The sequence below is a fragment of the Ammospiza nelsoni genome, chromosome 25, assembly GCF_027579445.1.
Source record: "Ammospiza nelsoni isolate bAmmNel1 chromosome 25, bAmmNel1.pri, whole genome shotgun sequence".
Taxonomy (NCBI): domain Eukaryota; kingdom Metazoa; phylum Chordata; class Aves; order Passeriformes; family Passerellidae; genus Ammospiza; species Ammospiza nelsoni.
Window position 1 is genome coordinate 1,774,845 of NC_080657.1, and position 22,083 is coordinate 1,796,927.

A 22,083-nucleotide genomic window follows, 5' to 3' on the forward strand; every position below is an offset into this window, starting at 1 on the left:
AAAATTAAAGATCAACCAGCAGCTTTGTCCTGACCTCCCGAGGTGATCGGCACCGAATTAATCTTTGGACTTCAGTCTCCTCAGCAATGGAAATATTGATGGTTCAGCTCCTCAGCAGCTCGGTTGGGTGCCCAGGGCACGCTCAGCTGGGCAGGGACTGCCCCCGTGGGTTTGCTGCCCCGTTGCTGTGGGAGATGAGGGCATCCAGTGGGGAAATGTTCCCTGTTTTGCACTCCTGTTCACAGGACAGCCCTTCCACCTTGGGGCAGCGGGGATCAAACAAGGCCATGGGCACACGAGGAGATCAGAGTGGCTGATGTGTGCCCAGGGACTGGGGGACAGGATTTCACCTCTGCTCAGCCAGGGACATCTCTGGGCTGGGATGAGGCTTCCTCTCACTGCCCAGTGCCTCTCAGCATCCCCTGGGATTTCCATCCCAAAACTTGGACCCACCATTGCCACTCAGACCCCTCCTCAGGGGGCTCCTCTGGAGCCACCCAGAGCAAATCTCCCAACGCAGCTCCTGCATTTCTGTCCCTGGGAGAAGCAGGGAGGCTGGAGCTGCCCCAGATCCAGGGAGACACTTCCCCCTCCACTCCCAAAACAGACACCTTCCCTCCTTCCCTCCTTCCCTCCTTCCCTCCCTCTCAGCACTCGCTCAGGGAACCAACGCGGCCACCGAGGCGTCGCCGCCCCCGGGCACAGCTGAGATTGGGAGCCAGCCCCGGGCACCCCACGGGTGCCAAAAATACCCCGTGGCTTCTCTGAGATGGGCTAACACAGCCACGAGGAGCTGCAGCTCCTCCTGGGCCTCGTGGTTCAGTCCCTGCCCGATTTGGGGGCTTTGGAGCAGCATTGGGGGGGTTCAGCATCCCCACAGACCCCACGGCTGATTCAGGGCACAAACCCCCCTGAAAGCTGAGGGCAGGATTGTCCTCATCCTGCATGCCAGAGCTGATGTTGCTGTGAGCAGGAATGTGGCTCAGGGGACAGCTGAGCACCCCAATTCCCTGCTCTGTGTTAGAACCTCAAAGGGGAGGGGAAGGGAAGCACCCTCAGCCTCCCATGGGGAGCTGGGGGCCAGAGATTCCAGGCAGAATCCCTTCTCCAGGCCAGAAATCCCTGGTTTGATTCCCTGAGAGAGCTCTGATAAGAGCTTGGAGCAGCAGAGAAGCTGTTCCTGAGATACAGATCTGCTCAGCACAGCGTGACTGCCCCGAGCACATCTGATCTCCGCAAAGTCACACATTCCCTGGGTCAGAGGGGCCAGCGCAGGCATGGGGACCCCTGTGTGCTGTCACAGGGGGCAGATCTGTCCCTGCTGGTGTTCTGTCCATCCCTCCTGGTGTTCTGTCCATCCCTCCTGGTGTTTCACCCATTCCTTCTGGAGTTTTCCAAACCTGACCTCCATCTCCCAGCAAACACTGAGCTGCCTGAACGAGAAAGGAATTCAGCCCTTGTTCCCTTCACGGGGAAGTAAAGCTCAGCGAGGCAAAGGTAACACCAAAACCCCACTTGAGATCCCCAATCATTAACAGAAATACATAACCAGAAGGGTTTCAAATGATTTCCTGCTCCAGCCGGAGTCCAGGCTGGCTCTGCTGATGACAGGACCAGCACCAGCCCCAGAGCTGGAGGGTCAGGTGGATTTTATCCATGCTCAGCACGCCCAGCCCGAGGCTCTGGCTCCTGCTTGGCAGGGAAATGGTTTTTCACTTCATCCTTGCCCAGCTCTTCACCTTGCAGCGGGTTCTGTTCCCATCGCTGCCGGGGCTGCAGTCAATGATGATATTGTCTTATGAAACCAGAGCTCCCTGGCACGGGGGAAACCTGACCCCGCAGAAATCGCTTTATCGGATCTCAGGGAACGTTGTTCTGGGGAGAAATCCTCCCGGTTGTCTCCAGGTGGAATGGCTGTGCTTGCAGACACACCTCTCTTTGTTCCCCAGTGCCAGGCCAGGCCGGCCAGGGGATTCCTGCTGCTCACATTTGCTCAAGTGTCACTCTGTGCCTCTGGCAGATTAACAAACCCATTCCCACACACACAGAGCAATCCCTCTCCTCTCTCCTCTGGGCTCAACTGTGTTTGCACCAAACCCTGCGTGGCAGCAGAGGATGGAGGCAATCGTGGTCCAGGGAGATTCCACAGCTCAGCCCCACATTTCCCCGAGGGCTCACGTGCACCCCGTGGCATCAAACGCCATCAGCACAGAATCACAGAGTTATTAAGGTTGGAAAACCCCTCCAAGACCATCAAAGCCAACCTGTGATCAAACCCCACCTTGTCAGCCGGCCCAGAGCACTGAGTGCCACGTCCAGCTGCTCCTTGAACGCCTCCCAGTGCTTAAAAACCTTTTCCATGGAGGAGCTGAGCACGATCCCCAGCACAGCCCAGCCCCTCCGCCCTCTGCTCACCCTGCACATGGCAAATCCCCAGTCCCAACAAGCACTTGCTGCTGCTACAAAGCAGCTGTGAGCCTTGAAAGCTTTTATTTTTAACAGCACATTTTATCCCCCACCCCAGTGCAGGAAATCATTGCTGCTGGACTAAGCTGGCATCAGAAAGAGAAAAAAAAAAAAAAAAAAGAAAAAAGGAAAAAAAAAAACCAACCCTAATTTAATATTTCTGGAACATCGATTCCTTTACTTCATCAAGGAATTAAGAGGAATGTTGTGAAAGCTGGATAAAGCAGCAGCCAAAAAAAAAAAAAACAGACTAAAAGCTCTGGACCCCAGCAGCAGCTCATCCTTCATCCCAGAGCTGTTTTCTCACCTCTGCACCCCGAAATGCAGCCCAGGCAGTGCCAGCAGCCGGGCACCCCAAATCCCTGCTCCGTTTGACCCTTGGCACTGCCCAGCTGCTCAGCTCCCACCCCAGAGCTCAATCACTGCTCTTCTTCCAAAGGTTATTGTGGAAATAAACAGGGCTGGGAAGGCTGGGACAGCACCTGCAGCCAGCAGGGCCATCCAGACAAACAGGGCACAGCACCCAGGGGATGCAATTCCAGCTGGGATGGAGCCATCCAGCACCCAGGGGATGCAATTCCAGCTGGGATGGAGCCATCCAGCATCCAGGGGATGCAATTCCAGCTGGGATGGAGCCATCCAGCATCCAGGGGATGCAATTCCAGCTGGGATGGAGCCATCCAGCATCCAGGGGATGCAATTCCAGCTGGGATGGATCCATCCAGCACCCAGGGGATGCAATTCCAGCTGGGATGGAGCCATCCCCCCATCCTAGAGCTGCTGGTGTCCCCCAAAGGCGGCTGATGGAGGGGGATTAGGGAGCTTTTCCTCCCAGCACAGCTGTTTGGGCAGCCAGAGATGGGGTTGCTGATAGCCAGGGAGCCACGGGATTGATCCAAAGTGGAAATGCTCTCATCATCCTCCCTCTGCCTGGTGCCAGTGCTGAGCAATGCCAGCCTCACCAGCACCCACAGCACAGCGGGGGGATGCCCAGGATGAACCACGTGCCCTGGGATGAATTCTGAATTCTCTCTCCCATCCCTTGGTGCCATCCTGGTCCCCCTCCCCAGGATGGTCAGACATGCCCTGTCCCAAATCCATGGCTAAACCCACCTGGGGAAGGGCAGGGTGATGGATCACGGGCCCGATCCAGCATCCCCAGCACCACACAGACACAGAGAACACTGAGGGCACTCAGAGCTCACCACAACTCTCTCCTCTCGCCATCCCACAGCTCCCAGCTGATGTTTGGAACAATCCCCAGCCGGTCCTGCTGCAGGAAGGCTCGGCTGGTGATATCAGCGCTGCTCCCCAGAAAACACCCAGGGCCAACACTCCTTCCTTCCCACAGCCCTGCCCAGCACCTTGAGGATCCTCCAGAGATCCTCCTGAGGCATCCTGAGCCCCATCCCACGGGGAAACACTGTCCCCATCCTGGGGATGGATGGATGGATGGATGGATGGATGGATGGATGGATGGATGGATGGATGGATAGATGGATGGATGGATGGATGGATGGATGGATGGATGGATGGATGGATGGATGGATGATGGATGGATGGATGGATGGATAGATGGATGGATGGATGGATGGATGGATGATGGATGGATGGATGGATGGATGGATGATGGATGGATGATGGATGGATGGATGGATGGATGGATGGATGGATGGATGGATGATGGATGGATGATGGATGGATGATGGATGGATGGATGGATGGATGGATGGATGGATGGATGGATGGAGGGATGGATCATGGATGATGGATGGATGGATGATGGATGGATGGATGGATGGATGGATGGATGGATGGATGGATGAATAATGGATGGATGATGAATGGATGGATGGATGGATGGATGGATGGATGGATGGATGGATGCCGGGGAAGGATGGATGGATGGATGCCGGTAACCCTGGCATGTGCTGGAGCAGAGCTGGAGGTGCTGGAGCAGGGAGGGGTTCCTGGCATGCTCTCCATGCTGGAATCACACAGGGAGGCTGATTCAGTCACACGGGCAAGCTACAACCACTGCACATCCGTGCTGAATCTCCCGCCACACCAGGGAAGATGTGAGGGAATTTGGGGCACCTCCCCTCCCAAAAGCACAGACAGAGGGGAAAAGTCCCCCAGGCTGGGGCACTGAACAACCCCTCCATCACCAGCACGGGCTGTGGGCACTCAGCACAGCTCTCCTGGGTGTATCTGCTGGGACAGCAGGGTGACAGTGCAGTGACACAGCCCTGGCTGCCACAGCGAGGTCCCCGAGCTGTGACCCTGACAGGCCATGACTTGGCATTTTGAGGATTAGCTGGTGAGCGGTACAACTTCAGGGGAAGGGAAAAAAAAAATGGAAAAAAAAGGGCTGGCAGAGCTGCTGGGGGCGTTTCTGCCGTGAAGAGGAACATCACATGATCCGGCACATCTCGTTTTTTCTGCTCAGGTTTCAGTGCTGGGCTGTGGCAGCGGCATCCACACACGGAGAACTGGGAAGGAACCACCAGCAGCATCTGATGGATCAGCCCAGGAGAGAGCTCAGGATCAGCCCAGGAGAGAGCTCAGGATCAGCCCAGGAGAGAGCTCAGCTCTTCCCAAGCCTCTTTTCCCTTTGCATTCCTGTCCTAGCACAGATCTCCATGTGCTTCTCCACACAGCATGCAAGGAAATTCACTCCCTGGAGCAAATTGAGGAAGAAAGTCCCAGCTGACACCCTGCCGTGCTTGAGTGCCACAGGAGAGGCCTCTCCCTTGGCAAAAAGAGCCAAAACATCCCTGCCAGAGGTGCCTGCAGGGAGGGCAGGGCTGTGGCACAGACGGTGTCCCCGACACTGTGGGGTGGGACAGGATTTTGGGGTGATACCTCCCTCATTGGGACATGCCAAAAGAGCGCTGAGGAGAGGAGCATGACCAGACAAGCCAGCACCCATGGCTCTGCCAAAGCTGCCTGGCAGAGCCCTTGGATCCCCAAAAGCCCCAGCATGAGGGGACCCAGCGCAGCTTCCCTGCAGGATTGTCCTGGCCGAGGTGGTGGCAGGGACGTGAGCGGCCGTGGAGGCAGCAGCCACCCAGGAGCCGGGTGAGGGCCATATCTGGGGCAGGAAGGGCCACACCTGGAGCACGCAAACACCCTGCCCAGGAGGAGGAGGAGGAGGAGGAGGAGGAGGTGGCAGCGGCTGGCATCCCTCCAGAATTCCCTCAGCCCCAGTGACCTTCTGACTCAGCGCAGGAGAACCTACCCAGTGAACCGGCACCAGCCCTCGGGGCCGCGGCCAGACCGTGCCAGGGACTGCTGGATCCATCCTGCTGCCACCACGGCCACCATGGCCACCACGGCCACCACCACTGCCACCTCCTTCCTCTGCTGCTGCCACCACAGCCAGCAACTCCACCCCACCTGCGCCCCCCCTGTGCCCCTCCTGTGCCCCCTCTTTAGCCACGTCCGTGGTCACCACCTCAAGTCCTCTCCAGCCCCCATGGTGACCCCTCTTTGGCCACCTCCATGGTCAGCAGCCCGACCCTCCTTGGGTTCCACTGTGACACCTCCTCGGCCTCCATGGCCACCACCTTGACCTCTCCTTCACCAGCTCCTCCATGGCCACGGCTGTGACTCCTCCTTGGCCTCAGCCACCACCCTGAGCCCTCCACGGCCACCAACCTCATTCCTCCTCACCCATTGTCCTGGCCACCACTGTGAACACCACCCCAACATCTCTTTGACCACCACCCAACACTTTGCCATCACTCCAAACCCACTGTGGCCACCACCATGACCCTCCTTAGCCACCACCACCTCAACACCTCTTTGAGCAGCTCCCTGAAACCTCCTCATCCACCTCTGCGTGGCCACCACCGTGCCCCCTCCTAAGTGCCACCATGGCCACCACCGTGCCCCCTCTGTAAGTGCCACTATGGCCACCACCGTGACCCCTCCTAAGTGCCACTGTGGCCACCACCATGACCCCTCCTAAGTGCCACCATGGCCACCTCCGTGCCCCCTCTGTAAGTGCAACCATGGCCACCCCCGTGCCCCCTCCTTAGGTGTCACCGTGGCCACCACCCTGACCCCTCCTAAGTGCCACTGAGGCCACCACCGTGACCCCTCCTAAGTGCCACTGAGGCCACCACCCTGACCCCTCCTAAGTGCCACTGAGGCCACCACCGTGACCCCTGCTAAGTACCACTGTGACCCCTCCTAAGTGGCACCGTGGCCACCACCGTGCCCCCTCCTTAGGTGCCACCGTGGCCACCTCCCCGCCCGCTCCTCACCTGCTCCCTCCGTCCCTCCCGAGCCTCCGCCGTCCTTGTGCGGCCGCCGCCGGCCCCGGAGCCAGCTGAACGCCCGGCGCAGCGAGTTCGCCCGGGCCTTCTTCCGCCGGGGGGGATCCCCGGGAGCCCCCTCCGAGCCTCCGCCGCCGCCGCCGCCCCGCTCCGGGTCCCGCTCTCCGCCCGCCGCAGGTGCAGCCCCGGCGGACATGGCCGCGGGCAGCGCCCCGCACCGCCCCGCACGGCCGGCAGCCGCTGCCCATAGGGCCGGGCCCGCCCGGCTCGGCTCGCTCCGGCTCGGCCCGGCTCGGCCCGGCTCCCGCTGCAGCCCCGGCCCCGCTCCGGGCTCCCGCCGAGCGCCCGGCGCCGACGGAAAGTTTCTGTGCGAGGCGGGGCCGGGCTGAGGGAGCTCCGCCCGCACCCGCGCCCGCCCCTCCGTCACCCGCAGGTGGCCCCGGGGGCGTGGGGACCGCGGAGCCTCCCCTTGGTGCCACCGGGGCTCCCCGGGGTGCTCTGCCCGTCCCCCCGGTGCGTCCCGGCTTTGTCCCCTCGCTCTGCGTGCGGGGACAGCGGGGGTCGGTGCCGGCCCTTGGGACCCTCTGTGGTGCCCCCGCGGGGCTGAGCACCAGCGGGAGGAGAGAGCAGGAAAACGGAGAAACACCGAGAGGAGCGCGGAATTCCAGCATCGTCATCTCGGGGCGGCGTCCACTCATCCCGGGGGGCTGGCGATGGATCCCGGCCCTGGATCCCGGTACCGGGAGGGAAGCCGGAGCTGGCAGCCCTGTCCTGCCCGTGCCCTCCCAGCCTTGTCCTGCCCTCGCCCTCCCATCCCGCAATCGCCACCGGTTCCTGACCTGATGGCCCGGGGGTGACACTCGCCCCGTCACCGCCATGGGCAGCGCCCAGGGGGACACCGTGCTCCGTCCTGTGCCAATCTGCTGCGTGCTGCTGATAATAAATCAGCTCCTGAAAACGGAATGGCACAGCGTGAGGGGGGGTTCGGCTCTCCAGGCTCTGCCTGAGGCCGGGAGAGCTCCTGGGAAAGGGAATCTGGGGAAGGATTTCACTGCCCTGGTGTTGCTCAGGAGCATGGCCACTCCAATCTGATCTAGATTGGATTTCAGGACATGAATCCTTCCCTGTGAGGGTGGGCAGGCCCTGGCACAGGTGCCCAGAGCAGCCTCTGGATCCCTGGCAGTGCCCGAGGCCAGGCTGGACAGGGCTTGGAGCGCCTGTCACAGTGGGAGGTGTCCCTGCCCATGGCAGGGGTTGGAACAAGATGAATTTTAAATTCCCTCTCAGCACAAACCATTCCATGTTCCACGATCCAGCTGAGAGGGGACAACGGGACGAGCAGGGACCGGGCTGGAGCAGCGGCAGCTCGGTGACAGGAACGTGCCAAAGCCAAGGGAAGGATCCCAACAAGAACCCAGCTGGTTTCTGCTGCATTTCCACACTCCTGGCTCCCAGGGTTTGGGTCTCTGTGTTTCCTGCCGCCTCTCTTGGAGCCACATCCTTCCCGGACGCTCCCAGGGCCTGGCCCCGTGCCCAGAGGAGTTTGCCAGCTGCTGGAAATGCCTGGAAAGGTTTCTGAAGCAAGAAGCTTCTCCGTCCCTCAGCCTTCCCAGCACATCAGCATCTCCTGTGGGATTCAGGCTCTTGCATCTTGTGGGCTGTGCAAACCTGAGCATCCTGCTGCTTCCAGGATGCAGTGACCAGGAATGGGGATTTGGCTCCAAATCCAGGGAGGAAAGGTCGGGATTTGCTGGGGTTTTGTGTCCCTGCCTCACATCCTCCCTCCCCTTCACCCATCCGAACCCAAACTCAAGGTTGAAATGAGCGCTGGAAAGAGCTGGGCACAAATTTCTGTGCCCCTCCATGGTGCCAGGGGTTGATTCCTTTCCAGGATGAAGTCTGACAGTGCCACTGCTCCCTGGGCTTTGCTGACCCACGTCGAGCTGAGCTGCACTGAGGAGATCCTAATCCCCAATTAGGGTGTTTGTGTTGACTTTCTGCTGCTGGCTCCGATTTCCGAGTCATTAACCTCCAAAAAAAAAAAAAAAAAAAAAAAAAACTCAAAAAATCCCATTTTTCATCTTTCCCCTCTTCGCGTGGCAGCAGAAATATTGAAAAAATATTTCTGCACAGAGTAATGGGGCATTGTCCAAATAATCAGAGTGAGAGGGGGGGAGAGGATCGGTTACTCTGCAGGGGGAGCTCCCATCAGAGCAAGGGAAGAACAGGAGGAAGGTGAAGAGGAAGGTGAAGGTGAAGAGGAAGGTGAAGAGGAAGGTTGTCCCAGCCCTAGGAATTCCAGGATTTCATGGAGAGCCTCAGAAAGCTCCAGCAGGGTCCCCAGCTGGGTAATTCATTTCCACTTGCAGGGCCAGGATGATCACAGGATTTTCCTGGGGACAGCAGCTCCCACCAGTCCCAGGGGAGGCAGAGACTCTGCCACATCCCCAGGTGAACTGGGGACCCCTGGGCAGTGAAACCCAGAATAAAGCAGCCAAAAAATGAGCTGGCAGTGATGGCATCACCCTCGAGCAGCTCCTGCAGCCGGGCTGGGCTCATCCCACCCCTGCCCTGGCGGGGACACGGAGCCCTGGCTGCTCCCTCATTACTCATTAACGCCGGGACAAGGTCCTCCCGCATCCCTGGGAGCCCCGAGCAGGAGCTGCCGGCCCCAAACCCCTCCTGCTCCGCCCTCCTTGCCCCAGGGCATGGAAAAAGCCAGCGCGGAGCCCGGGCCGCGATCGTTGGGGCTGCTGGTGGATCAGCTCGGTTGTAAAAATGGGTTTTAAAAATGTCACAGGCAAAGGGAGGCACTGGTGTCCTTGCTCAGGGGTCGGGCAACGGAATGGGGTGAATAAACAGCAATTAGGGTTTTTTCCTTCCCAGATCCGTCGTGGTGACAGGGACAGCTCTGGCACAGCACAGGAGCATCACCCATGGTGGTGACAGGGACAGGCGGCCACAAGAGGCACCTCCCGCTCCTGTGGGAGCATCCTGAACCTTTCTGGGAAGGGAAAAGCCCGGGGGAATGTCAGCACAGCCTGGGTGCCATGTGGGACGCATCAGAGGACCCGGCAGGACCCGGCAGGACCCGGCAGGATTCAGCAGGACCCAGCAGAACCTGGGAGGACCCGGCAGGACCCAGCAGAACCTGGGAGGACCCAGCAGGACCCAAGAGAACCCAGCAGGACCCGGCAGGACCCGGCAGGACCCAGCGGGACCCGGCAGGACCCAGCAGAACCTGGGAGGACCCAGCAGGACCCAAGAGAACCCAGCAGGACCCGGCAGGACCCAGCAGGACCCAGCAGGACCCGGCAGAACCTGGGAGGACTCAGTAGAACCCAGCAGGACCCGGCAGGACCCGGCAGGACCCGGCAGAACCCAGCAGAACCCAGTAGAACCCAGCAGGACCCGGCAGGACCCGGCAGGACCCGGCAGGACCCGGCAGGACCCAGTAGAACCCAGCAGGACCCGGCAGGACCCGGCGGGACCCGGCAGGACCCAGATAAGCGGGAGCCGCTGGCGCCGCTGGCACCGGGGCTGCCGTGCAGATCCCAACCAAGGTCCCTGCGGGGCAGACGGCGCCTCCGGGCTCTCCTCTCGTCCCTGCCCCAGCTGGGCACACGCCCACGTTTCACTCCTCCTCCTCTTCCTCCTCCTCCTCCTCCATCCCTGTGAGCAACCTCCCCTCCCTCTCCAGGGTCCAACTCTTACTGGGGAAACTGAGGCACGGGGTGAAACAACCGGGTTGTTCCCGAGGGCACAGCGGCATCCAGCCCCTCAAAGCTGGGTGAATCCCCCCAGGGAGTCACAGGGGACCCCTCACCCGGCCGGACAGGGCAGGGCAGGAGGGGCACCCGGTGCCACCGCCCCCGGGGCCGAACCTTCCCTGGCAGCGCTCCCGGCCCCAGGGTGAATCACTCATTCCCTGCGATCGGATTGCGGCTCCCGCACCCGAGGGGCCGGACCTGGCACCCCCCGCGCCCTCGGCAAACAGAGCGAGCCAGGGCACGGCACTGCCAGAGCCCCGATCCGAAATCCCCTCTACCGGGGGCTGGAATCCCATTGTGTGACACTCCACAGCATTGCCAGCGCTGCCAGAGCCCCGCTCCTAAATCCCATCCACGCTGGAATTCCACTGGGAGCTGGAATCCCATTATGGGACACCCCACGGGGCTGCCAGAGCTGCCAGAGCCCCAATCCTAAACCCCTTCCAGTCTGAAATCCCACCAGGAGCTGGAATCCCATTGTGGAACAGTCCATAGAGCTGCCAGCACTGCCAGAGCCCCGATCCTAAATCCCCTCTACTGGAATCCCACCGGGAGCTGGAAGGGAGCTGGAATCCCATTGCGGGACACCTCACAGCCCTGCCAGAGCCCCGCTCCTAAATCCTCTCTACTGGAATTCCACTGAGAGCTAGAATCCCATTGTGGGACACCCCATGGATCTGCCAGTGCTGCCAGAGCCCTGATCCTAAATCCTCTCTACTGGAATCCAACCAGGAGCTGGAATCCCATTGTGGGACACTCCACAGCACTGCCAGAGCCCTGCTCCTAAATCCCTTCCACTCTGGAATCTCATCGGGATCTGGAATCCCATTGTGGGACACCTCACAGCACTGCCAGAGCCCTGTTCCTAAATTCCATGCACTGGAAGCTGGAATCCCATTGTGTGATACGCCACAGAGCTGCCAGCTCTGCCAGAGCCCTGATCCTAAATCCTCTCTATTGGAATCCCACCAGGAGCTGGAATCCCATTGTGGGACACCTCACAGCACTGCCAGCGCTGCCAGATTCCTGCTCCTAAACCCCCTCCACTCTGAAATCCCACTGAGAGCTAGAATCCCATTGTGGGACACCCCTCAGAGCTGCCAGAGCCCCAAAGTCGTGCTGGCCCTTCCAGCCCGTCCCTAAAGATCGTGCAAAGATCGGGACAAAATGTTCTTTTTACGAGCATTGATGCATTTCAGAAGCACAGAATGATTCCAATCCCTCCGTTTTATCAAGCACCTGAACCCAGGTGTCTGCATGTCTTGTGAAACTCTTGATTTGGAACATTTCAGTGTTTTTTCAACACTCCTCTCCTACACAATTCCAACAGGAGGATCTGAAATCCAGCAGATTTTCTTTTTCTTCACAGTGACTGTGAAGCTGCCGTGGCAGTGCCAGGCTGGTGCCACACTGGTGCCACCCTGGTGTCCCTGCCCTCGGGGCAGATCTGCCAAGCATGAAGAGAAGGAAAAATCCACCAGGAAGGGAGAGACAGCCCCAGGGCAGCAGAGAGAGGGTGCAGCCGCTCTTTATATCTAAATTTGGGGTTTAGATAAATATTTGTTGGCGATATGGTGGATAAATGTGGGTTTAGGATGCACAGATTGGGGAGAATGTGGGTGGGCACCATGGGAGGGCAGAGGTGGGAAACCAAGAGGGGTGAGGGCGGTGTTGCTGTTGGAGTGTGACCACGGGGCCTTTGCAGAGGGAAATGTCACCTCCTGCACCCCCAAAACAGAGGGAAAAGGGGGGCAGGGATCGGCTGTGGGGCGGAAGAGGAAGCAGAGGCCGTGCTCTGCCATCGCTGGGGTTTGTGGCTTTGTGGGGCGTGGAAAGGACCCCGAGATATCGGGATTGACTCCATGGATGATCAATTCCTGGGCAGTGCAGCCTCACAACTCTCTCCAGTCTCTCCTGCCTTTCCCTCACCTCTGGCAGCGCCGGTTCCACCCCTCCAGCTCTGTTTACCGGGGCAAAGTCCGCGTTGTTCGCGTTGTCTCCCCGCACTGCCCGGCCCTGCCGGGGACACCGGGGACACCGGAGCCGCCTGTTGCCTGGTTATATCCACAAAACATCCCCGTGCCGGGGTTTTGGCCGGGGTATCCTCTTACTGGGAACAGCTGAGCCTCCTCACTCCCCACCCTGCCCTTGGCAGCTCAGCAGTCGGCGCTGTCATTGTCCCCTCCAGGCCCTACAAGGGCTGTTGGACCCAGCCCTGTGCGATCTGCAGGTTTCTCCCCCTGGCACTCGCAGCTTTAGATAGATATTTATACACCCAACTTGTGCGAATTAACAGCATTCCTCTCCGATTGAGTCAAAAATAGAGGCGCTTCATGGAAAAAAAAAAAAAAAAAAAAAAAAAAAAGAGGGAGAAAAAGAAGGTGTGTCGCGCTGGAAAAAGGAACGGGATCCAAAAAAAAGAGAGAAAAAAAAAATCCCCACTCAAATCTCCCTTTTCCTTTTAAAGCTCTGTTCCCGAAGGATGGACCGGCGCTGGTATTTTAAACCTGATTTCTGCAGATTTAAATCTGATGTCAGCCCCGTGGCCGGCGAGCCATGGGCAAGGTGGCGGTGCCAGCAGTGGCGGGGTGGCACCGGCGATGTCACACGCTCTGCTGGGCGGCTTTTGGGGCACGGTAAAGCTGAAACTTCCTGAGAACCCAGTGCTGACTTCCTGGGCACGGCAGGAGAGGCAGCGGGCAGAGGTAGGCTCGGGGGGCACCACCAGGACAAATGGTGACCCCAGGGTGAGGCACCCATGCCCACCTGGCAAAATATATCTAAATTTGGGGGTTTAGATAAATATTTGTTGGTGATATGGTGGATAAATGTGGGTTTAGGGTGCACGGAGTGGGGAGAATGTGGCTGGGCACCACGGGAGGGAAGAGGTGGGAAACCAAGGGAGTGAGGGCAGAGTTGCTGTTGGACACCCAGGAGTGTGACCACGGCCACCACGGGGCCTTTGCAGAGGGAAATGTCACCTTCTGCACCCCCAAAACAGAGGGAAAAGGGGGGCAGGGATCGGCTGTGGGGCGGAAGAGGAAGCAGAGGCTGTGCTCTGCCATCGCTGGGGTTTGTGGCTTTGTGGGGCGTGGAAAGGACCCCGAGATATCGGGATTGACTCCATGGATGATCAATTCCTGGGCAGTGCAGCCTCACAAATCCCATTCCATCCCCCTGTGGCATTTGGGGGCCCTGAGCTGCATCCTCTGGCACTTCCCTTCCCACTGCAGCCAAACCCCACAGCCGTGGGGGACCCCATGATCCCCATTCCATTATTCCCATCCCATTATCTCCATTCCAGCCAAATCCCACAGCTCCGGGGGACCCCAGTGAGGCACCCTATGATCTCCACCCCATTATCCCCACCCCATTATCCCCATCCCACCCCATTATCCCCATCCCATGATCCCCATCCCATTATCCCCATCCCATCCCATCCCAATCCCATTATCCCCATCCCATGATCTCAATCCCATTATACCCATCCCATGATCCCCATCTCATTATCCCCATCCCATCCCATGATCCCCATCCCATTATCCCCATCCCATCCCACACCATGATCCCCATCCCATGATCCCCATCCCATTATCCCCATCCCACACCATGATCCCCATCCCATTATCTCCATCCCATCCCACCCCATGATCCCCACCCCATTATTCCCATCCCATTATCCCCATCCCACGCCATGATCCCCATCCCATTATCTCCATCCCATCCCACCCCATGATCCCCACCCCATTATTCCCATCCCATTATCCCCATCCCATCCCATCCCATGATCCCCATCCCATTATCTCCATCCCATCCCACCCCATGATCCCCACCCCATTATTCCCATCCCATTATTCCCATCCCATCCCATCCCATCCCATCCCATCCCATCCCATCCCATCCCATGATCCCCATCCCATTATTCCCACCCCACCCTGCCCAGGATCCCGGCGGGACGGGGACCTGCGGATCCACCAGTGACACAGAAATAAGGGGCCATAAACCCAAACTCGCCCATAAATCAGGGCCGTGAACAGCCGGGGCGGGCTGGGGGCTGCGGGCTGGCCTCAGCCCGTCCCTGCGGCTGCTTCTGCCAGGGATGCAGCCAGCCGGGCCTTCCCCGCCCTCCTCCTCCTCCTCCTCCCCGGGGCGGAGGGAGGAAGGCAGCGGCCGCAGCTGGCACTGCAGGCGGTGGCCGGGGGGAAGCGGCTGCTCCGATTTCCAGCGCTGTTTATTAATAACCCCTCTCCGCCCCATGCTAAGCCCATGTGCAGCGCAGAGCCGGCGGCGCTGGGCTCCCGGGGAGGAAGGTAAGAGCCCACCCGGGCTGGGCAGGAAAGGGGCCGGGGTCTTGGGGGGGGGTCCCTTAGGTGCGGGATCCTCGGCGAATTGGGCAGGGACGGGATGGGGGGATCGGGGGTTCAGCGTTCATGGATCCTCAGGAATGATCAGGTAATCCCTCTGGGGTTTTGGGGGGCTCTGGGATGAGGGACAGAGCCCCCCAGGCCCGCTGGGCAGGCAGGACACGGCGCCCTCGCCTCCCGTCCTGGCCGTGCCAAGCGGCTCCAAGAACTCCAAGAACAGGGAAAATCGGGGCAGAGGAGCTTCTCCCCCACCTTTGCAGGGGCTGCCCCTTCTCCAGCCGCCCGGCCGCCGAGCCCGAGGCTGCGATGTGTCAGCAGTGCCGAAAACTGCCTTATTAGGAGAGAAACTATCGGGGAAAATCAGATCTTTGCTCAAAGCCGCTGCTCCGAGCGCAGGGCTGCCTGTGAGTGCCAGCCTGCGCTCATTCCTCAGGGAGTGACGAGACATGAGCTCAGCAGCGTGGCCGAGAGGTGAGAGCATCTTCCCACCCATCCCACCGAGCAGGAAAACCTCAGCTCGTCCCCGAGCGCTGTCGGGTCCATCCTACCCCAAAAAACAGCCGGGAGAAGGCACAGGGAGAGGCTTTGGCGGTGGTGACAGCCGCAGGTGCCGTGGTGGGGACAATGCCGCGATCGGATGACTCGGCAAAGCGGCTCCTGCTGCAGGCGCTGCCGGGCTCTGAGTGCGGGGTTTGCTCGGTCTCAGCCATCCCGGAGCCTGAGGGCTCCCAGCAGCGCATTCCCGTGCCGTGAGGTTATGGCACAGCGAGAAAATCCCGGCCAGTTTTCCTCCGGGGAGGGCTCGCACGGGGCAGGTCGGTGCTGCTGGGTGGGCTGGTGCTGACAGGTTGGCACAGGAGGAATTATTGGCTTTGGGGTCTGAGTTTGCATCCCTCGCTCGTCCTCCGTGGCACTCAGACACTTCAATAGGGTTTTAACGGGGTTTTCTTTCCTATTGCATTGTGAAAGCAATAATAATAATGCCCAAGATGTGTGTCTGGACGCTGAACAGAGTATTTGCCACTTTGAAATTCATCCAGTCACTGATCAGAAAACTGTGCTCGTATATACTGATAAAGGTTGTGTGTGCCTGAGAACTGCCTGTGCTGCTGTAAAAATTGATAACAACAATGTTATTTTGCCTAGCAGAAACAATTCCAATTTCTGTATTTGTAATTTTGTTAAGATTATCGGGTGTGGTTTTTCATACTTGGCCCCGGTGACATCCCACCGGTTGATTAAAACCAATTACACAACGTATCATAGACTATCACTATTGTCACCAGAGCGTTGTGTGGGTGACACAGGGATGGTCACAGCAGCAGGGCCATGGTGGGACCCACTGGCTCTGGGGTCTCAGAGGATGGGGAGGAAAGGCTGAGGTTGCTCAAACTCATTGTTCTGGTTAAACATCCCCTCTCCTTCGCAGGGACCTGATGGCACAGCCCGAGCCCCCTCCAGAGCTGCAGCTGGATGAAGCCAGAGCATCCCCAGCCCCGCAGGGAGCAGCTGAAGGAGCTGCTCCACACCCAGAACGTGCTCACAGCCCCTTGGATCCAGCAGGGGACGGATCTAAACCCCTGCACGGGGGCAGCCCAGACTCCAGGCCTGTCAGCAGAGATCCCTCCTTGGAGATAAACACAGCGGGAACTCAGCTGGATGAGGGGGCAGACGGGGCTGGGATCCCGCTGGACGTGGATGGAGACGGGACAGGAATCCCACTGGACATGGATGGAGATGGGACAGGAATCCAACTGGACATGGATGGAGACGGGGTAGAGGTTCCACTGGACGTGGATGAAGGTGGGACAGGAATCCCACTGGATGAGGACACATCAGGAATTCTGCTGGATGTGGATGAAGGTGGGACAGGAATCCCACTGGATGAGGACACATCAGGAATTCTGCTGGACATGGATGAAGGCGGGACAGGGATCCCACTGGATGAGGATGAAGGTGGGACAGGGATCCCAGTGGACAAGGATACATCAGGAATTCTGGATGTGGATGAAGGTGGGACAGGGATCCCACTGGCCATGGATGAAGGTGGGACAGGGATCCCACTGGCCATGGACACGGACAGAGCAGGGATCCCAGACGACGCAGATGGGGCAGGAATCCCACTGGCCATGGACACAGAGGGAGCAGGAGGCCCTCTGGATGCCGACGCCCCAGAGCAGCGGTGCCTGAGCCTGGAAGAGCTGGGGAATTACTTCCAGGAGTGCATCGAGGTGGTGGAGCAGCTGGAGCGCGAGCGGGACGGGCTGATCTCGGAGCTGGCGCAGCTGCGCGAGCCGGCGCTGCAGGAGATCCGCCATGCCCACGAGGAGATCCAGGCCGCCTGCAGGCTGCTGGCCAAGGTGGAGCTGGAGAGGGACAACCTGCGCGACGACATCCGCCAGATCAAGCAGAAGCTCTTCAAGGTGACCAAGGAGTGCGTGGCCTGCCAGTACCAGCTGGAGAGCAGGAGGCACGACCTCTCCCAGCACGCCGCCTACCAGGGCGAGCTGCAGAGCCAGGCGGGGCAGCTCTCGGGGGAGCTGTCCCAGCTCAGGGAGAGCTGCGAGAAGGAGAAGGAGGTTCTGAGGCAGCGCCTGGAGGCTCCTCCGTGCCGCCAGGACAACCTGTACCTGCAGGAGAGCCGCAGGCTGTCGCTGGAGTTTGAGAGTTTTGTGGCCCAGAGCCGGCGGGGGCTGGAGGAGCACTACGAGCCGCAGCTGCTGCGGCTGCTGGAGCGGCGTGAGGCCGGGGCCAAGGCTCTGCAGGAGATGCAGGGGGAGATCCAGGGCATGAAGGAAGCCCTGAGGCCCCTGCAGGGCGAGGTCAGCCGGCTGAGGATGCAGAACCGCAGCCTGGAGGAGCAGATCGTGCTGGTCAAGCAGAAGAGGGATGAGGAGGTCGGGCAGTACCGGGTATGAGAGCCCCAAAGGGCACAGCTCCATCCTGGGAATGTTATTGAGATGAGGATTAGTGGGGTTCCTAGCAGGGATGGGCTTGAAAACTGGTCAAAGAAGCTTAAATTCATGGTGGTGGTTTGTTAGAGGGGGGATTTATTGATACCAACGACAGAAGTTTGGGTTGGATGATTAGGGAGAAAGGGAGTCATAAAGTGAGCATGATAAAAAATCAGGGGCTGGGGTTTAGCTGAGGCATATCATTAAGGAGGGGGGGACATCCCTGGATGCCAAGCACGGCTCCACATTTTGTTTGGAGAGTGGGAGCTGTGCTTGGCATCCAGGGATTTGCTTGTGGGGCCCAGGGAAACGGGGTGGATGAGGATGGGGAGGATGTGGAATATGTCCTGCTGGTTGGAATCAAAGATACCGCACGCCCTGGCATGGGCCAGGTGAAACACAGGCATAAGGCAAACCCAGAGATGTGGTGGGGCTTCACCAGCTTGGAAAATGGGTTTTTCCTGAATATATTCACTTGGTTTGGCCTCTCAGAAATGGCTCCAGGCTTGAGGTGGAAGGGATGGGGGATTTCCTTCCCAAAGCTCAGCGATGCTGCTGAGCACAGGCACCAGACACTTCCCACAGCTCCTCTGAGCCAAGAAAAGCCAGTTTTAAATACAGGTGGCTTTTCTTACAAATCCCCTTCCTGCTGGGGCAGGTTCTGCCCGTCCTGCTGCCAGGAAGGGTCTCACCCATGTCCCCAGAGCCCCAGGCCCCAGGCTGCCTCCTGGGAGGGCCATTTGGCCGGGCCAGGCATCCCTTGGCCTGAGGGACAAGGCAATTCAATATCTCCAAGAGCACATTTGGCAAAGAGGCTCCACAATTAATCTCCCCCCTTTCAACGCTCTCAGTTCTCGGCTCGCAGTCGCTGCCTCCTCCCAGCAGTTTCTGGAAGCTGCCCTTGCCCTTCCCTCACAGCTCCTCCCTGCTGGGATGGGGATCAGAGCCACCAGAACCCCCACTATGGGTTTTCAGGGTTTTTTGGATCCCTTTTGCGCCTCCACATTTTCCTTTTCCCAAATCCCTCATTTATCTCCTTCTGACTCACGCGTTTATACAGCGCTGGCAGCGTCTCAAAACACACACCAAGAGGTTCAGGGGACAAAACCAAGCAGGCAGGAGAAGCCTGAGGACAAAGCACGGCCCAGCCCAGCCCAAATCCCCACCTTTGAGCTAAAACAAAGATTTTTTTTGCAGGGTGGTTGGGCAGGGGCAGCCTGGCTGTGCACAGGGAGATCCCTGAGGAGAATTATCAGCTCTGAACTCGTTTTGTCCCTGCAGGAGCAGGTGGAGGAGCTGGAGGACAGGCTGAAGGAGCTCAAGAACGGGGTCCAGCTCCAGCAACGCAAGAACCAGGAGCTGGAGGAGCTCAGGACCAGCCTCCATCGGGAGCTCTCCATCTACAAGTGAGCTTGGGGGTCGTCCCTGCGGGGCAGAGGGGCTGGGAGGAGGAGAGGGATCCACAGTGGGGTCACAGGGCTGGAGAGGAGCTCACAGTGGGGTCACAGGGCTGGGAAGAGGGAAGGGATGGTGGGGAGGAGCCCACAGTGGGGGTCACAAGGATGGGAACAGGAGAAGGATGGTGGGGAGGAACTACAATGGGGTCACACAGCTGGGAAGAGGAGAGAGATGGTGGAGAGGAGCCCACAGTGGGGTCACAGGGCTGGGAGAAGGGAAGGGATGGTGGGGAGGAGCCCACAGTGGGGTCACAGGGATGGAGAGGAGCTCACAGTGGAGTTACAGGGATGGGAGGAGGAAAGGGAAGGTGGAGAGGAGCCCACAATGGGGCCACAGTGATGGGAACAGGAGAAGGATGGTGGGGAGGAACCTACAATGGGGTCACAGGGCTGGGAGAAGGGAAGGGATGGTGGGGAGGAGCTCGCAATGGGGTCACAAGGATGGGAACAGGAGAAGGATGGTGGGGAGGAGCCCACAGTGGGGTCACAGGGCTGGAGAGGAGCTCACAGTGGGGTCACAGGGCTGGGAAGAGGGAAGGGATGGTGGGGAGGAGCCCACAATGGGGCCACAGTGATGGGAACAGGAGAAGGATGTTGGGGAGGAACCTACAATGGGGTCACAGGGCTGGGAGAAGGGAAGGGATGGTGGGGAGGAGCTCGCAATGGGGTCACAAGGATGGGAACAGGAGAAGGATGGTGGGGAGGAGCCCACAGTGGGGTCACAGGGCTGGAGAGGAGCTCACAGTGGGGTCACAGGGCTGGGAAGAGGGAAGGGATGGTGGGGAGGAGCCCACAGTGGGGGTCACAGGGATGGGAACAGGAGAAGGATGGTGGGGAGGAACCTACAATGGGGTCACAGGGCTGGGAGAAGGGAAGGGATGGTGGGGAGGAGCTCACAATGGGGTCACAAGGATGGGAACAGGAGAAGGAAGGTGGAGAGGAGCCCACAGTGGGGTCACAGGGATGGGAGGATAAGAAGGATGGTGAGGAGAAGCCCACAGTGGGGTCACACAGCTCAGGGCTCCTGCTCCTGGTCCCCAGCAGCAATTCCAGCTCCTTTGCACAGCAGCACAGAGGGATTTGCTGGGAACTCCCACAGAGGAGTGGAGTGGCTTCCCAAGGAGCAGGTGTGGCAGTTTAAGTGGTGGTTTCCTCAGGAAGGTGTGGACAGGAGCTGAGGTTTGGCTTTGGGAAGCTGGGCTGGGGATGCTGGAGATGTTCTGTCCTGGTTTCACTCAATGAGTGATGTGCAATGTGAATTTCTGAAGCTCCAGAAGATGTCCATGGGTTTGTGGATTGTTTTGCTCACCCAGTTTGGAGCTGCTGTGTTATTCCAGCCTCAGCTGGACACACTCTTAACCATTTTCTGCAGCCTCACTGCTCCTTCAGCATTCCTTTTCCCCTTCTCCACCCAGGATATTCCCAAAAACCCCAAGGGTTTTTTAGGTTTTTTATCCAAGCACAGGGATGAGCTCTCAGCCTGCAAACTCCGTTTAGGATTCAGCCCAGATCCCAACACCACCCTGTCCTTACAGCCTGGGTTTTCTAAATCACAGCCCAACATTTAATCCCAAATCTGTATTTGTGGAGTCTCTTAAACTCCTGGAATTTACAAATTGCCACCCCTGGAAGTGATGACACCTTTAAATGGGGTTTCAATTTGCTCTGGGGAGCTCAGAGTTAAGTGCAGCTCTGAGCTGCCTTTTCCATGAGCTCCCCCAAAAATGACATTTCCTTCTGTTAAATCCTGCTTGCCAAGGACACTCCAGACCATGGACTGAGCCCCTTGAAGTGTTTCCCAATTCCTTTTTCTTCCATATTATGAAAATAACTTTTTTCCCCCCTCTTGTTTCCAGCCAAAGCATTGATGTAAATATTCCACAGCCTGAATTTCCTTTCTCCCCTCACAGGAGCTGCTTAGAAATCTACGGGCACCTCTGCAAATCGGAGGAAAAAGCAGAGCAGGACTCTTAGAACCACAGAATTTTCCTCTTTGTAGCAAAAACCAATGGACAGAGGATGCAAGGGATTCTCCTCGTGCTGCTTTACCCTGCCTGATGTGCAGCAGCTGCCTGGAGTTGGAATTCCAATCTTTGAATTTCCAATTTGAAGTTGAATTTCCAATCTTTTCCCTGGGTATTTCCCCAGGTGCTGCTGCTGCTGCTCTTTGCTTTTCCCCAGAGGAGCAGAACAAAAAAAATCTTTGTACTGAACAAAGGATATGGATGAGGAATAACTGATTGATGTTTTGCTGTGTTTGGGAAAATGTTGTCTTGTTCAAGTTCTGGAAGCTGGTGTTAGGAGGGGTTTGACTTTTAAAGTTTACATGCAAGAGAAGCTTTCTCCTTTGAAGAGGATTTTCTTTTGTATTTCAAGTTTCTGCTGTACTGGGACATGCTCCACAGAAATGAGGTGGTGGGGAAGAGGTTTCCACTTTATATCGAGTCTCACACTGAAAATAAAAGGTCAGAGTTTAAGGAGCCTTTTTGTGTCTCAAAAACCCAAATTTATCAAACTGAGGTGTTTGTGTTAAAGCTGTGCTGCAGGATAACAAAAAACACTTTGTGGAAAGGGCTAAAGGCAGAGAAAGCAGCAGGGCTTGAGGGGAAGAACAATTTGAGTGCTCATTAATTTATTTCACAAAGCAGCAAAAATTAGAGGAGAAAAATCCAATTTAATGTCTTAAAAATTAAAATATATCCCTCCCATCACCCAACCTCATGGACACACATAGGCAGAGACCACCCTGAAAACACCCTCAGCAAAGCAGTAAATGCAGAAAAAAACAC

The 22,083-nt window shown here is 58.2% G+C and overlaps 1 protein-coding gene across 1 annotated transcript; it reads left to right on the top strand.

Moving 5' to 3' along the window:
• Positions 1–13,075: 13,075 nt before the first annotated feature.
• On the top strand, positions 13,076–21,646 carry SYNC (syncoilin, intermediate filament protein). The gene is made up of 5 exons (XM_059488504.1): positions 13,076–13,155; positions 14,617–14,829; positions 16,313–17,795; positions 19,119–19,243; positions 21,205–21,646. The coding sequence occupies exons 1-5, from the start codon at positions 13,076–13,078 to the stop codon at positions 21,266–21,268; spliced, it is 1,965 nt and encodes a 654-aa protein (XP_059344487.1). The 3' UTR covers positions 21,269–21,646.
• The last annotated feature ends 437 nt before the right edge of the window (positions 21,647–22,083 follow it).